The sequence below is a fragment of the Saimiri boliviensis genome, chromosome 7 (assembly GCF_048565385.1).
Source record: "Saimiri boliviensis isolate mSaiBol1 chromosome 7, mSaiBol1.pri, whole genome shotgun sequence".
Classification (NCBI taxonomy): Eukaryota; Metazoa; Chordata; class Mammalia; order Primates; family Cebidae; genus Saimiri; species Saimiri boliviensis.
Genome location: NC_133455.1, coordinates 51,691,551 through 51,708,559, shown reverse-complemented (window position 1 = coordinate 51,708,559; position 17,009 = coordinate 51,691,551). Strand labels below are relative to the sequence as shown.

General features: G+C 37.5%; 1 protein-coding gene across 1 annotated transcript; it reads left to right on the top strand.

Annotated features, from left to right (window-relative positions):
• The first annotated feature begins 2,789 nt into the window (after window positions 1-2,789).
• Window positions 2,790-5,168, top strand: MYF5 (myogenic factor 5). Its single transcript, XM_003927834.4, has 3 exons — window positions 2,790-3,426; window positions 4,225-4,300; window positions 4,725-5,168. The coding sequence occupies exons 1-3, from the start codon at window positions 2,926-2,928 to the stop codon at window positions 4,913-4,915; spliced, it is 768 nt and encodes a 255-aa protein (XP_003927883.1). The 5' UTR covers window positions 2,790-2,925; the 3' UTR covers window positions 4,916-5,168.
• The last annotated feature ends 11,841 nt before the right edge of the window (window positions 5,169-17,009 follow it).

Genomic DNA, 17,009 nt, shown 5'->3' with positions numbered 1-17,009 from the left:
TACTTTGGTGCTCTGAGATCCTATTTTCAGCACTTGCGCCCCAGGGGCCCTCAACTCCGGACCCTGTTCCCCTGCTAGCAAGTTCCATTAAGCCGCTGGGCGCTCGTGTTTTCTCGGCTTCTTTAGTATCACTCGCTCGCGGCACTACGGTAACTTTGTTTTGAGATCACCTTACCAAAGACAGCTCTAACCTCTGAGAACTACTCTTACTGACAGAGGTTCCTGAGTGACAGCGTCTTTCCAGGCACAGGAGCCAGAGAAAGATGTTGAGGAGCCAGGAAAAGATGAGTAGCTAGCTTTTGCGAGTTTCTGCTCTGGAGCGCTAAGGAAGTGCACGGAGCCTAAATTAATTGAAGAAGAAAACAAACAAAATCACCTCTAAATAGAAGCTGTAATGACAGGATGCCTAGTTTCCAATCCTGTGTGACCTTGGGGCAAATTACCTGGTCCCTGGGGCTTGGGTTTACTTTCTTTCTACAATGGGTCCAATAATAGTGCCCACAGGGTGGTTTGGAGTATCAATTGTTAAGTTACTCTATGGAATGGGTTGAGAACAGTGCTCTGCAAATAAAAATATCTCAATAATTGTTAGTTAAAAGTATCTCACGCTGAGGGGCTTGAGTAGAAAGCTTGTTAAGTGCTTTCAGAAATTAGCTGAAAGAAGAGCAGAAGTACTCTAACTTTAAAGACCAAATCACAAGTCTGAGCTAATTTGTGGATTCCATAGCCAAAAAAACTAAAAAGTGGTCATATTGCTGCTAATAGAAACTGTGGGACTTGGCTGAGAATTCCTGGGGGAGAATATCTACCCACTATTGCATTTCAGAGGTAGCAGTGTGCTATGCATTTGCTGTGCATTTTAATATTTCCACCAGCGTGGATGGTGTCTTAGATTCCACCTGGGTTCTTCTTGAACTTGCCTCTTTTTATCTGGTGTAGCCCTGGATACAGTATTCATTTCAAAGGCATCGACTTGTTAATAGCCCTAAAAAAAGGTGCAGATGAATTTCCCACTGGTCAGACGATTAAGCAGCCCACTGGTGTGAGAGGGAGCCTGATTTTCAGGAGGGATCTTTGTCTTAGGAATGACAGGACAGAAGAGAGGAGACAGCAATGGTGTGGCTAGCAAACCTTATTGACTGACAGTGTCACTCTCCCGTCTCTGGTTTTCAAGGCCTTCACTTTAGAGAGAAGAGCTCACCCTGAAACGGTTAATACTTCTCTGGCCCCTGCAGAGGCTGGATCAGTGAACCAGAGTTGCTTTAAGAATATAATACAAAGTTCCATTCACTGAAAGAAAATAAATAATAATAATAATAATAGGAAAGAAAACTCCTTCCTCCCAATAACTTTGGAGCCACAATATTTATTGAACTGGGTGACCCTAGGTTGAGTTGAGGACACTCCTGCTTCTTTTAACGGGGCCACAAGACCTAGCCCAAACCCCCACACTAATTGTGTAGACCTTAAGTAATTGCTTTTCCTAAATATAAACAGCACCTCCCCAACCTAAGTAATCTGAAAGTGGATTAAGGGTGGAGGAGGATTGGTAAAAGCTGATTAATAGATTCATTCTCACTTAAATGACAACCCTCCCCTCTCGCCTTCTATCCATCCAAGTTCCAAAGACCCTGCTGTGCCTGCTTTTCTGGAAGGCTTTTGTCACTGAAGTGTGTGAAGTTACTCCTGGTTTGAGGAGTTGGAAATTTTACACGAGTCAAGGATTGCAGTGGCGGCAGCTGGGACGCATCTGTAACGGTGTTAGTTTGCCTGAAAGCAGAAAATTAGCAACCCTAAAGCCTAGCTTGGCTGTTTAGTCTGTAGAAATGACAGGGTGGAGCAGAAAGAGAGGGAGAAAGGAGACTCGCCCCTGGAAAGAGAGTTTGCCATCTAAAACTGGAGTTCTTCCATTAGCAAAGCTTAGAGACACTTTCAGTGCAGGTTTTTGGCCTGCTCAGGATATAGAGAAGTCCTGGAAAGAAGGAGAAGGCACTCAACAAATACGTGCAGAAAAGGAAAAGGAAAGAAGCAAGGACGAAAGGAGTGTTTTTGGTCACCTGGCCCTCCTGTGCCCACCTCCTTTTAGATGAGCAGACATACAGGGAGAACTCAGAGTGAGTCTCGTCTTGGGAAAAGGAAACTCCCTCCCTAGCCTCAATAAGGTAGAGCCTACAATAAATGACAGTCTGAGCAAAACTGTACTCATCTGAATCTATACAAAATAGATTTTATAAGGCAAACCCTAGATTCACTCCATGACGGAAAACGTTACTTCAAGTTTTTGGCAACCCTTATTCAATCAAATTGCTGGGAAAAAAATCTCAAGATAAAGTTCACGTAAAAGAGAAACGAACCCTCCAAAATCAGGTGATTCTTCATGCCCAGGATTGGGAAGGCAGGTTAGTTCTTGGTACCAGCTGAAAGGGGTTTCTATTTATTATTACTATTTTGAAATGTGCATGCAATTGCAAAAAGTTGGACTGCCTTTGTTACTTCTGTATGAAACAATCCTTAAGTGATCCCTTGGTTTAGCTTATCTAGAGAGTGCAAGTGAGCAGGTTGGGGACCCGCTCCAGCCGCAGGAGAAATGCAGTAAAACCATTAGCGTCAAAAGGGGCAGCACACAGCAAATTGTCCCTAGAGAAAAGGGGGAGGTTTGTCCAGACAGCCCCCGCGGGGGTTGCGGTGGGATATGCTAATAGTGCCGGGCCACTGGGACCGGCCTCCCTCCCGCAAGAATATATAAAGAACCCCAACCCCAGCTTGCCGACCCAGGCCAACAGGCGTGTGCCCTTGTTAATTACCGGAGCAACCGACCAGGGAGCTCCGCCGGGGATTTGCCCGTCCGTCCGTAGCGGCGCCAGGCTCCCGTTTCTCCCCATCCCTCTCGCTGCCGTCCAGGTGCACCGCCTGAGTCTCTGCAGGATGGACATGATGGACGGCTGCCAGTTCTCACCTTCTGAGTACTTTTACGACGGCTCCTGCATCCCATCCCCCGAGGGTGAATTTGGGGAGGAGTTCGAGCCGCGAGTGGCTGCCTTCGGGACGCACAAAGCCGAGCTGCAGGGCTCAGACGAGGACGAGCACGTGCGAGCGCCTACCGGCCACCACCAGGCTGGTCACTGCCTCATGTGGGCCTGCAAAGCCTGCAAGAGGAAGTCCACCACCATGGATCGGAGGAAGGCAGCCACCATGCGCGAGAGGAGGCGCCTGAAGAAGGTCAACCAGGCTTTCGAAACCCTCAAGAGGTGCACCACGACCAATCCCAACCAGAGGTTGCCCAAGGTGGAGATCCTCAGAAACGCCATCCGCTACATCGAGAGCCTGCAGGAGTTGCTGAGAGAGCAGGTGGAGAACTACTATAGCCTGCCGGGACAGAGCTGCTCGGAGCCCACCAGCCCCACCTCCAACTGCTCTGATGGCATGGTAAGCAATAGATCTGGTACCTGTTAGGCTGCCCTAATCTTTTCTAAAATCCTTACACCTCATTTAAACCAGGTGCAGCGGGGAGAGTGGGGTGGAGACAGTTGCTGAGTTGCTTTAAAAGAAGAGGGGTCCACATTTAGAAAGACTCCCAAAACTGCTGCTAAACAAGACTTTAGTTTGACTTTCTAGCAGGTTCTAGGTGTACACTGTAATAGAGAGTTGGCATGGGAGATAGGTGGCTGTGAATGATCACTCAGATGTTTCCTCCATTCCTGAATTTGTTATTTTCAAAATACGCCTTCTGTGGATCATGCCCTACACTAATATCTAAAAGCAAATTAAGTTTATAACTTAATGAAGAAATGGAAAGAAATACCCACATGGCCTCAGTTTCTGCTCCGCTGAAGGCTGGCTGAAATATGTTGATGCATTCTTTCTAGAGGGCGTTTGCTCCAAGGCTGCCAGGTCTTAATGTGTTTTTGCCCTGGGAAAGTGTTCTTTCCCTGAATTAGTGTGGCTTTCTTCTACTCCAATCCATTTTGCATGGTTAACCCAATGCACGTTGCTGCTGAATTCCACCCCCTCTTCCCTTTGCTGCTGTTCTCCTCTTCTTCAAGCACAAAGATTGACCTCAGTGCCCTAGGAATTTGGAGAGGGCTAGCCCTTCCTAAATCAAGGCAGTGGAGGTGATTGACAGTGGTTGGTTACAGAGCTGGTGGGTAAGCACAGCTTTACTGTTGGTCAGAACATCTTTTGCCAAGACCTGAAAACAAACTTTTTGTGTGTCTTGTATTGTAGCCCGAATGTAACAGTCCTGTCTGGTCCAGAAAGAGCAGTACTTTTGACAGCATCTACTGTCCTGATGTATCAAATGGTAAGAAATGATAACTTCACAGGAGTTTAAAGACCAGTTCAACCTAACAATTCAGCCTATAAAAGTCTGTTTTTCCTGATAATATTGGGGAAGGGAATGGAAGTGATTGTTCTTATAGGGAGGCTTTGACAAAGCAAAATAAACACATCTTCTTCTCCAAATCCCCCTAGCAGACATGCACACACACACGCACACACAGATGCATACACACTGTTTCTTGAAATATTATCAAGGGGCTTCCCCATGCCTCACCTCCACCCCACAGGAATTGCAAGATATTTGCTGCAAATTTCTAAGTTAGACTTTCTGTGACCACCTGACCTCTGGGTGTCAGAGGAGCTGACCTACAGTTTGAGGGGCAACATAAGCAAGTCTGTCTATCTAGGGCTAATTATTTTTTAATGCTTTCTCCTTGTATCCTTAGTATATGCAACAGATAAAAACTCCTTATCCAGCTTGGATTGCTTATCCAACATAGTGGACCGGATCACCTCCTCAGAGCAACCTGGGTTGCCTCTCCAGGATCCGGCCTCTCTCTCCCCAGTTGCCAGCACCGATTCACAGCCTGCAACTCCAGGGGCTTCTAGTTCCAGGCTTATCTATCATGTGCTATGAACTAATTTTCTGGTCTATATCACTTCTTCCAGGAGGGCCTAAAACACAGGAAGAAGAAGGCTTCAAAAAGTCCAAAACCAAGACAACATATATGTAAAGAATTTCTTTTCAGTTGTAAATTTGTAAATACTATCTTGCCACTTTATAAAAAAGTGTATTTAACTAAAAAATCATTGTTGCAATTAATACTTTTTTCTTCATTATTCTTTGCTTTAGATATTAATACTTAGTTTCAATAATACTATTTCTGATAGGGGGCAATTCATTGAGGGTATCTTGTTGCAATGCTTAACTTATATATATGTATATATATTATAAATATTGCTCATCAAAATGTCCCTGGTGTTTAGAGCTTTATTTTTGCTTTAAAACATTAAAACAGACAATCAGTTAAATGGAATTTTAAATATATTTAACTATTTCTTTTCTCTTTAATCCTTTAGTTATATTGTATTAAATAAAAAATATAACAATACTGCCTAATGTATCTATTTTGATATTTTCTTGTAAGAAATTCATCTTTTAAATGTAAGCACAAAATAGTACTTTGTGGATAATTTCAAGATATAAGAAATTTTGGAAATTCCACCATAAATAAAATCTTCTACTACAAGAAATATTTTGGCTCATGATCTTTTAAAAGAACGCTCCTCATGGAATTACTATTCATTGACATGAAATCTTTGTGTCTGGGCTGAAAATACTTAACAGTTGGCTTTTCAGATAAATCTGAATCTTTACTATTTTCATACACCTAGTTTAGGTCCTGTTGATGTCACAAATGAAAATGTCATATTTTCATTTTAAATATATTTCAAGTGAGCCTGCTAGATGAAACATTTCTTTATCTTAGAATTGTACCATGTACTATCAACTCATTTGTGTGTGAAGGGAAGATAGAAGTTATTCAGGACAACAACACATGCTTTTTAAAAAAAAAAAAAAAAGACTATGCAACATTACATCATTTTAATACCTACAATACAATAGAAGGCATGAGTTAAATAATATTTACTTTTTCTATCTGTCTGAAAATATCTTGATACTATATACTAATATTGTCAACAAAATATTTAAAGGTATTGGGCTGAATTATTTTTTATATTGCCGGAGTGCCAAAATGAGAAAATTTATACAAATTATACTGAAATGAGACAGACTGGAGTTGTCTTCCTCCTTTTTACAGCCTCTTTTTTACAGTCTTTTAAATTTTATGGTATTAATCATATCGTGTGTGTGTGTGTGTGTGTGTGTGTAACAGATGTGTCTCTTATTCATCATCCTAAATTTCCTCTATAGAGAACTGATATGAAAAAATTGAACACTTAAGTGGAAAATAGGTTGAGGCAATGTCTGGGATAATTCTCCCAAGTTTACCATTGAGAGAGACTTTTTGAAAAAGATATCCTTAAAGAATCTAAAGTAGCTGTTCACAGAAAAAATAAAACATCAATAATTGTTTCATCCTCTTATATGTACATTAGTTTAAAATTCCTAAGGATTTGTGGTTACATATATTAATCAAAAAAAGCATACAGACTCTTTGCTAGACCTTGGCAATGCTATCATTCTCAGGAGGGTTTCTCTTTCTCTCTGATGTGATTCACTCATGCTTATGCAGTCATGAAGCTTAAAAGAATGGGAATCATTCCATAAGGAAGGGAGAAAGGATGAGTTAAAAAATATTATGGCCACTGTCACACTGTTAGCCTCACGGGCTGACAGAGGATGCTGATGTTTAGCACACAGATATAAGTCTTTGCTTATGATTTGAGAGTGTGAGGATTTTACATGAAGAGATTTCAAGAGGGCATGACAGAGATTTGTGTATATTTCCAATATAAGTCTGGGTTATTCACTTTTGTTAGATACTGTGCTAGGTACAGTATCTATTTCTCTTTTCGATAATTCTGTGGAGACATTGGAGATTTGTTGTTTTTAATAGGATTGGAAAAAATATTCAAATATGGGTTTAGTTTTTTAAACTTCAATTTTTAAACAAATTACCACATATTTTCATTTCATTTAATATTATAATTAAGCACAAAACATGAAATTTTTGGTTCAAGAGAATGAAAATCAAACTTTTCATATCAAATCCCAATTGCTTTATAACTTTGCAAGCACACCTAATATTCTCTATGAATATTATAATGATAATTCAAAGTAGTTATAGTCTTTTCAGTGGCCTGGATTTAATACAGGTGGTGGTCAATATACAATTTAAAACAATATTCTTCATTCCAAGTTACTCAATCCCATTTTTGATGTACTAACATTGAAAGCTGATGAACAGCACATTATTTGCAGTCATAAATACTTATTTTTAGATAAGGGACTTTGGAAATTGGTGTTCCAATGGTTCAGATCCAGAAAAGTCTTCTTTTCTTTAAAAAAGTAGGAGAAAAAAAGAAATGCAACTCACAAAAGACTGAAGTAAGGATGGAATTTTGTCATCTATAAATCTCCTTCAGAGAACAGTTGGGTCTCTGAGTTTGTATTAGCCCACTTCACCTCAGCTGTTTTCCATACAGCCAACCAACAGTCAGATTTCTTTTCTTTTCTTTTCTTTTTTTTTTTTTTTTTTTTTTTTTTGAGGTGGAGTTTCGCTCTTGTTACCCAGGCTGGAGTGCAATGGCGTGATCTCGGCTCACCGCAACCTCCGCCTCCTGGGTTCAGGCAATTCTCCTACCTCAGCCTCCTGAGTAGCTGGGATTACAGGCACACGCCACCATGCCCAGCTAATTTTTTGTATTTTTAGTAGAGATGGGGTTTCACCATGTTGACCAGAATGGTCTCGATCTCTTGACCTCGTGATCCACCCGCCTCGACCTCCCAAAGTGGTGGGATTACAGGCGTGAGCCACTGCGCCCAGCCCCAACAGTCAGATTTCTAAGAGCAACTAGGACAGTGTTCCCTTCCCTGTCTACAAGTGTGATGGGTAAGAGATTTTCAGTAAGGGAGAGTCAAAAGAGCCTCCTTTCATCTCATGGCTGCAAAATGCATGTTCCTTGAATTACATATGAAAACCAAGTCCAGGGAAGTTATGGAAATTTGTATGTGTTACGTGGAGGCAAGTTATATATATATCCAGGTGTCTCAATTGTCCCTATTTTCTTCTTCTTTGAAAGATACAAGTCAGATAAAATTAGTAGCCATATTATACCCATAAATTCCCCTTTAAGGTGGCATTCTTATGAATACTTACTCTGAGAGTGGTATTTTCTGAAATTCTCTCTTTAGGGGTATAATAGTTACTAAATTAAAGTGGTAATTTAATTCTCTGACTTGCAGAAGTGGTATTTCTGGGAATGATATTAGAGTATGTCTCTTTGTAACTTCAGAAAAACCCTGCTTGAATGGCAAAATATTCCTGAAAATATCACCACTGAATGTTCCTGCATTGCTACAAAAAGCATAGGACATCACATTTGTTTCCTTTAAGAATTTTAATTGTACATAATTCAGTTGACTGGTAAGTTGGTTTATGATAAGATTACAATAGTGAAGACTAAAATTATTGTAGGGTCAAAATAATATTAAAAAAATACCCTTTGTAAAGGGGAAAATAGCCAAATTCTATCTCTATTTATGGTACAAATTCACTTCATTACAGATTAATCAGAAAATAGTGATACAGCTGATAGAGCAGCAACTGGAAAGTATTGAGTGTTTATCATTATGCACATGAGAAAACTGAGGCTTAAGGAGTTTAATAATTTGCCCAACATATAGCTGACTATTTGGGCCTCTTTACAATATGTGTTCCAGAAGGCTCAGGCAGAAGTTACAAGATTTCTTGTGACGTAGCACTGGAAGTGCCAGAACATTATTCCTACGGCATTCTTCTGGTCAAGCAAGTGACTAAAGCCAGCCCAGAGTAAAAAAGAAGCGAATTAAACTCCATTTTTCAGGGAAGAAAATAGTGAATTTGCATGCATAGTTAATACTACCACACAGACTAGTATATACTTGCTGTCTCTATTTTCTCACCTTTTAACCATTCTACTGACTGTAATCAGGCTTCCACTTTTATAATTATCCATGATCACTGATAACCTTTGAACCTGTGGACTATTCTAGTCCTGGGTGAAGCTTATCCCTATAGGTGAGATGTCTTCCTTGATCTTTAGTCCTATATATCCAACTGTCTTCTTAAAGTCTCTCATAAGTCTCAATGGTACCTCCAACTCAACATATTTAAAATTAAACTCATCATCTTTCCCTTCTCTCCCTACTTCTAAACCTGGCTCACTTACAGTGTTGACTCTCTCAGTGAATGACATTACCAGTTAATTAAACATGGAATTTGGGACATATTCCTGATACCTTAATCTCTCTTACTCTCTTATCTAATTCATTACAAAATCCTATGAATTTACTGTTTACTCTTAATTAAAACTGTGGCTATATCTTTTCAGGGATATAATAAGATCTTCTTAACCTGTCCCTCCATAATTACTTTAAATCTTCCACTTCTGGTGACAACATTCATATTTTTCTGTGGAGATCGTTCTTTTCCTCTTTTCAGGTCATGTTGTTCAGGTGGGATTCACAGTACCACCTGGCTATAGAAGTGAGCAAGTCATTCTTCTCTTCCTTGGCCATAACGATTGTTTCATGGATTCACACATGACCCAAGTTGTTCAGTAAGTGTCAGTCCTGGGATATTTGTTGGAACCAGAGAAAAGGAAGTTCTCTTTTTGCTGGGGTGATAATGTATGAGAGTTTTTATCTCATATATCAGGCTGCCAGCTGTCATCTCACCCCCAAAAAAGTAGATCCTGCCTAAAAATAAAGCAATGAGGTAGAAAGCAGAACTGTGATGCAGATATTCCTGAAAACATCATTGAGCATCCAGATCCCCAAATGCCTGAATATTGGCTCTTGGAGACACTTTACAATTTAGGAGCCAACACATGGTCTTTTTTCTTAAACCAGCGTGAGTGGGAATTTTCTTAACTGAAACAGAAATAATCTTATGTAATACCACTCTTTGATCTCTTCTGCCTATTGCAGCTAGAGGAATTGTCTCAGAATATTCAGCTGATTATGTCAAGCATTCCATTTTCCCTCCCAGCTTACTGCATGCATGGTAACAAAACAGCAGGCTCATTAACATGACACTCAAAGTTCTGTGTGTCAGTCTCCTATCCATCTCTCCAGCATTACCTTTTTCTGGTCAAGTCTCTACTCTCTCCACTCCAGCCACAGAAGTGACTTTTATCAGTCATCATGTTCCCTTTTGGCAAAGAGGTTTTACACATTGAATTATCTCTGTCTACAACCTCTTCTCTCCTCTGCTTCACCTGGTCAGTTCCCACTCACTTTTATACTGGCAGCTCAGGCATTAATTCTAAGGCAAGTTTTCCCTGAACTTTCTCACAATGTCAGGTACCCTTATTCTATGCTCACAAAGTACCATGTATCTTTTCTCTGTGTCAAGTCTCATCATTGAAGTTATGTATTAATTTTTGTGATTATTAACATTTGTTTCCTCTGTTATGAGAGCAACAAGACCTGTCCTTTCCCAACTCTGCCGTACCCTGGATTTTAGTAGGAAATATTTACAGTATATACATACACATAATACATATATGGATATATTATCCTACTATAGTAGAATAGATTGTGTGTGTGTATATATGTGTGTGTGTGTATATATATATATGTGTGTGTGTATATATATATATATATATATATATATACATATAAAAAACATATTCCAAATGCTAATCTGCATATTTTTCTCCAGGAGGCCATTCATATTTTTAAATGGCCAACTAAAGATCTCCTTGATGTCAATCTCAACATGGACAGAATTGAATTCATCTTCTTCTTCTACACATTTTATTTCATCTTGTGGCATCATTTGATAAAATTTTTGGAATTATTTTAGATTCTTCCCTTTTCTCAAAGAAATTAATTTAATTTGCCAGGGACATAATGCAAAAGGGAAGGTAAAGGTAATAGTAGTAGTAGCAATAAAAACAAAACTGTATTTCTTCAGTAAGCATGATTTTTCACACTGTAACATTTATAAAATCAGCCTGGGTTTTATGGTTTTTGCCTACATTTTATGGAATAGAACTCCTTTTTTATGCAAAAAGTTGTTTCAAGTTCTTGATCAATGGTTGATTAAAAAACTATCTCCATTCATATAGTGACTACCATACCTGGAAGTGTTTTCGGATCTGATACGCATTATGTATAAACAAGCATAAAAACAGCTCAAGGAATTGGGTATTACTGACTCCAGACTATTGCAATGCAAGAGGTTACACATAGAGAGTGTGTGTAACATGATCAATTTACAAACGGGGTTCTTATAAACTCTCCTATTACAGCTCTATGCAGCCACCAAAGTTCAGTGGAAACCTGAGGCAAGGAAAGTATTTTGAGCAAGTAACTAAGATTTTGAAAAGGGTGTGTTAGTATTCTGGTATTTTGGAATGAGGAGAGGATGGTGTCAGAAGGACTAATTAAGAGGATTTTGTAATAGCTCATGATTAAGGTGATGTTCCACATCCCTCGATGAGTTGTCCAACGCAAGGTGGGTGCTCAGTGAAAGTTGATGACTGATTGAACCACTGAGGCTCTGTCTGCCTGATGCCAGACATCTGGATACAAAGTTTAAAATTCAGTCATCCAGATGTTAAGGTTACATGATATGGCACCATCAAACATTTAGAAACTTTTAACTGATCGACTACTTTTTTTACTTTTCATTCAGATGAATAGTATTGAGTTAACTCAGCTTGAGCATGTATCAATTACTATTCCTTTTTTAAAAAAACTAGGGAATGGTTAACCAGGTTGCCAGTGCTGATGAGTCACTAAAAAAGGAATGGTGGTATGACATACCACCACACAGATAAACATGAAAATAAGCAAGAACATGTAAATAATAAAGAAAGTGAAAGTTTCATCTTATTAGAAATGCATTATATAGGTTCTTTATTGTGGCTTCTCTTCTTTATAGATGATTTTTCATTGGGTTGAGTGTTTCAACCTTACAGCATTACAATTCTCTATGTAACTAGTGTTTTTTTTCACATCAAAGCTAATTCTGAAAATATTTCACAGACAATTAAATCTTAACACTTTCCTTCTGTTAGCACTTTATGTGCTCGGTTAAAATGTGATATAAAAAATGAAGCACTGTACTAGCATAATGAGGTCACTAAAAGTAAATATTATTCTCTTCAATAACTATATTATATGTAATAATGTGTCTTAAGAATCCTAATTTTGATAAAACTATAGTGTTATAATCAAGTAATGGTGATAATGTAAAATAAATATATCTTTTTTTTTTTTAATTTAGTTGAGATCTCACCCTGTCGCCCAGGCTGAAGTGCAGGATTGTGACCATGGCTCACTGTAGCCTCCATCTCTTGCACTCAAGCGATCCTCCCACCTCAGCCTCCCAAGTAGCTGAGACCACAGGACCATGCCACCATGCTTAGCTAATATCTTAATTTTTAAAAAGTGAATCTCCAAGTTAAAGTATATAAAATTTGAAAATAAGATCATTAATTTCTCATTGAAGATAATGCTTTTTATTCAAACCAGTTCTCTGTCCAGATGCTAAACTGACTTCAGTGAAAGTTCAAATAAAACAACTAACTGGTTGTTTTATTTGCATGACGATAAAGAGATTGACTGTTTTGGACTGTATTATTTTTTTTCTTGAAGAAATTACTGATTTTTAAAAGTTACTTTTTTGAGTCATTTCTTTGTTTTTCTTTTATTATCCCTATTTCTTGAATAGGGATAATCGGAACGGGGAAGATAAGCTGTCTACACAGGGAAGTGACAAGGAGAATTGAGATGATTTCCTGGGTCACTAAACCCCATACTCCACTGAATTTAGTTAGTAACACATTTTGAAGGGATAAAGTTTGTGGATAAAGACTATTAAAAGTATGGTTTTTATTTGTTTGCCTTTTTTTCTATTTGTTTATGCATTCCCTGAATGCAGATCTGTTCCCTCAAACTCTAATACGTTTCTTGATTCTGACACAAAAAAGGACACAAAATAAGTGTTAATTGAATAAATTTTTGTATTCTCATGTCAATTTATATACATGAGTAGAATCTCTATGGGAGAATTTAAATTTCTTTCCATATCTACATATAAATCAGAAAAGCTATCCTGTTTTATTTGTTATAATCTCTTTTAGAGAGACAGGATATATGATATGAGTAGTCCCATACAAATTTAGAATTAATTGAACCTTAAAAAATGTGTTTCTTCTACAAGGACAACATCATTACCATCACAGGCTTAATAACAGAGTTAGAAATAGTTGCATTAAAAAGTTTGCTACCATTTGAATGGCAAAGATAATGTTTTGATAAAGTTGCATGAGGAATTTTGAAAGTCTTCAGGCTTGTTAAGTTGGAAGGATAAATGTCTTTAACATTGACATATTGCCAACTCAGAGCATCTAAAAGCCCTCTTTAAATTACATATAAACAAAAATCATTTCACCCACCTCTGGGCTGGAATGCGACAGCTGGTGAAAGTAAACATAGCAACACTACACAACAATGTCAAACAGGATGAGTGGCTTAACTAATCAAAAATAGAGCATCAAAGTAAAACTGCTCAAATTAGATTTCTGGCCAGGACAGGAAGGTTAATTGTTCTGTATTGGTATAAAGTCCCTAGAATCCTTGATGACTGCAGGATTCATGTCAGTATTGCCAATCAAATTCAGGATGTGATTTGACAACTTAAGAGTTTTTTAAATATCACACTGGAGGCTTTTTAGGGTCTTTTGATCCAACATAAAGAACGTAGAAGGCAATATGTATGACAGCTAAGAGAATAAGCTTCGAAGAGTGACCCTGGTCAAGTCACAAGTTCCTGTCTTATAAATTGACGAATCTACTTTCTCTCCTGCAGGTGGAGTTCTCAATACACACCTTCTCAAGATGTTTTTAGGATGAGTTGTATATAATATGTCCAAGCTCTGAAATCAGTTCTTAGTACATAGAATGCACACCATACTTGGAGATAATTGTCTTTAATCTATTAATGATCCGCAGAATTTATATAAAATTCTGAGGGAAGAAGTTCTGAACAATATGCTCCCATATACTAAATTATTCTTAACCTAAGGATCTGAAAAATTGTTGGCTCAACTGATAGTCTGATGTTTGAGCAATGGTGATAGACTATCATAGCCAGAAGTTGTTGAGGCAAAACTAGAGAAAACAAACATACTAATTTTCCCTTTTTTTTCTGCCTAGCAATAAATACTTAACCAAAATTAAAAAGTGAATGGTTTCAAACTGTTTAACAAACTCTAGAATTTCTAAGCAGATATTAATGTTTCTATGGAAATTTATAGATTGCTCTGTTATTAAAGTTAATTAAATTATCTAAAATCATTATTCATTTTATTTTGGCTAATTTAAAATTTTAATAAAATATTATTTTAACACCAGAGATTATGTCTTCTTTATCTTATTTTCCTTCTGAACTTTTGCCTTTATTTTTTTGGATTAATAACTGAAGATTCTATAATTTTAAAATATTTTCACAATAAAAACTCTGAAATATTCGTAAATATGGGAGCATATAATACATTAAGTATTACTAAAATTATTTTCTAGTGATTCTTAGAGAAAAATATCCAAGTTATAGTCTGAAATCATGTACTGGTGACTGGTATAAGTGTTCTTTAATCATGGTATTCTTCAATCTATCTAGGTTCAAATGTTTACTCCAGCATAAATGACAAGATCATTTTTAATTCTTACTAGAGTGTGGTAGGCAAAGCCACCCTTTTTAAAACCAATGTGTAACAAAATAGAGTACTGCATCAAGACTTCTCACTCACTGAAGCTATAATCTGTAGGATTCTAATTATTAGTCTAGTCCTCTCCGGTGGTTAATTATTAAAATTGTGGCTACTAAGTTTCATGTGTTATATTTACTGTGGCATTTGGAAACACTGACAAAGGGTTGAGCATCTCTGGTATGTCCATTCTAGGTTTGCTCACTGAGCCACATCACTTGCTGATAAGTTACATAAGACTTCTATTTTTATGGGGTTTTCTTTAGTACTTTATTTGCTTCCAGTAAATGTTCAGTGAAAACTAATGACATTCTATAGGACTCTACGAATTCTCTCAGGTAATACTTGTACTATTTATTCTCAGCAACATACAAAGAAATACGGAATACATTTGGATGAGGGAATTATATGTTAATAATTGTCCCACTCTTCTTTATTTTTTAGTTTTTTCCAAGCTTTCTAAATGGATATTTTAATAATGGAAACAAAACAGCTTCACAGAAATGCATATAAACTCTCTTTATATCAACATTTTCTAATCTGTAATTTCCTTTTCAGTTAGTCAACCTTTGAAAGCAGCCCTAATATTTCACTTGCTGTTTGCACATGGGTACAGTGAATGTCATTAGATTTGACTGAAAGAAAGAAAGATAAGCTGGGGTAGAAGAGATATATAGAGGGCAGACGTTGGGATGCTTACCAGACTTACTAAAATCCCACTGAGATCACATAGAACTCTGGCAAAAAGCTTTGTGAAAGGTAATTAGAGTGTATCGCTTTTCCCACTGCTCCAGCGATCACTCAGACCACGCCCTGTAGATTTGCTCTTCCCTGAAAATATTATTTATAATCAGACAATCTCTGAGAAAGACCATGCTAAATTAAAGACAGAGAAATATTAATTTCAATCACAGAAATTATTCCAAGTCTATTTTAAGGTCAAGAATAGTTACTGATTTTGACAATAATAACTCTGCTTCTCACTAGCTTTCCAATGGAACTATTAGATTACTGCAGTATAATAGCCTATTTTGACCCTCTTTCCATAATTTTTATTAAATTTTTGCAATTATTCAATGTCTCATTTATATATTCAAAAATCTAGTCAAAATTTAAATATGGGATTATTTTCTAGTCTGTTTTTTTCAGTGAACAGAGCCGTCTCCTTCTGAAAAAATAAACGGATACTTAATTTAGAGAACATATCAGAAGTTCTAGGAAGATACTAGTATTTTTCTGAAGGCTAGCAATGAATCACTTCTAAAGTTTTCATAATATCCACAAAAAATGTTCCACACTTCATGTGAATTTTTCTAATGGATTTACAGAAAAATTATTTCTAATGAAAATGTTGAGGCTGGGCATGGGAGCTCATGTCTGTAATCACAGCAATTTGGGAGGTCAAAACAGGCAGATTATTTGAGTCCAAGAGTTTGAGTCCAGCCTCGGCAACATTTTCTCCGCTAAAAAATACAAAAATTAACCAGGCAAGATGGCATGCACCTGTAGTCCCAGCTATTCAGGAGAATGAGGCTGGAAGATCACTTGAGCCTGGATTGTTGAGGCTGGAGTAAGCTGAGATCATGCTTCTGCACCCCAGCCTGGATGACAAAGCAAGACCATGTCTAAAAAAAAAACAAAAAAAACTTAGTGAATAAAATATTTTGGTGGAACCCTGCTAAGTTAGAAAATTATAATATAGGAAATTGGTGTGAATGATATTTTGTGCTTCCATAGAAAATCTGGCCAGAGGAGAAACAGACAGAGAGTTTACCTGGAATACATTTCTCCATTGCTTCCCTCTCCGTCCAAGTTCTTTTCTAGTTTTTGCTCTTGTTTTTATTATAGTGGCATATACCTTCATATTTCAAATATCCTCCCAGAGAATTCTGAATCCCAAATAACTGTGAATAATGCCTATAATGCTTGCCTTCTAAAGGATTTAAGCTAGTCTGCATGGTTTATAGCTGATAAACTGGGATTCAATCTTTCACTGCAATGATGTATTCACTGCACTAAGAACTATTTCCATTGTAAATTAATTCTTGAAATGTTGGATCGTAAATGTCATCAATATCATTACCTAGTCCACTCCCAGAAGCAGTGACTCTGTCAGTCTGCTGCAGGTGCTGGCTTCTAAAAGGAAGGTGCTCCAAACAAAACGCATTAAACCATGACTCCACTCTTAAGGGTAACTCCTTTCAAATGCCTTTTTATTTTATGCTGCTTGGCAGAGAGATTAATGGATGCCATTTCTGATATGCAACTGGCTTCAGGGTTTT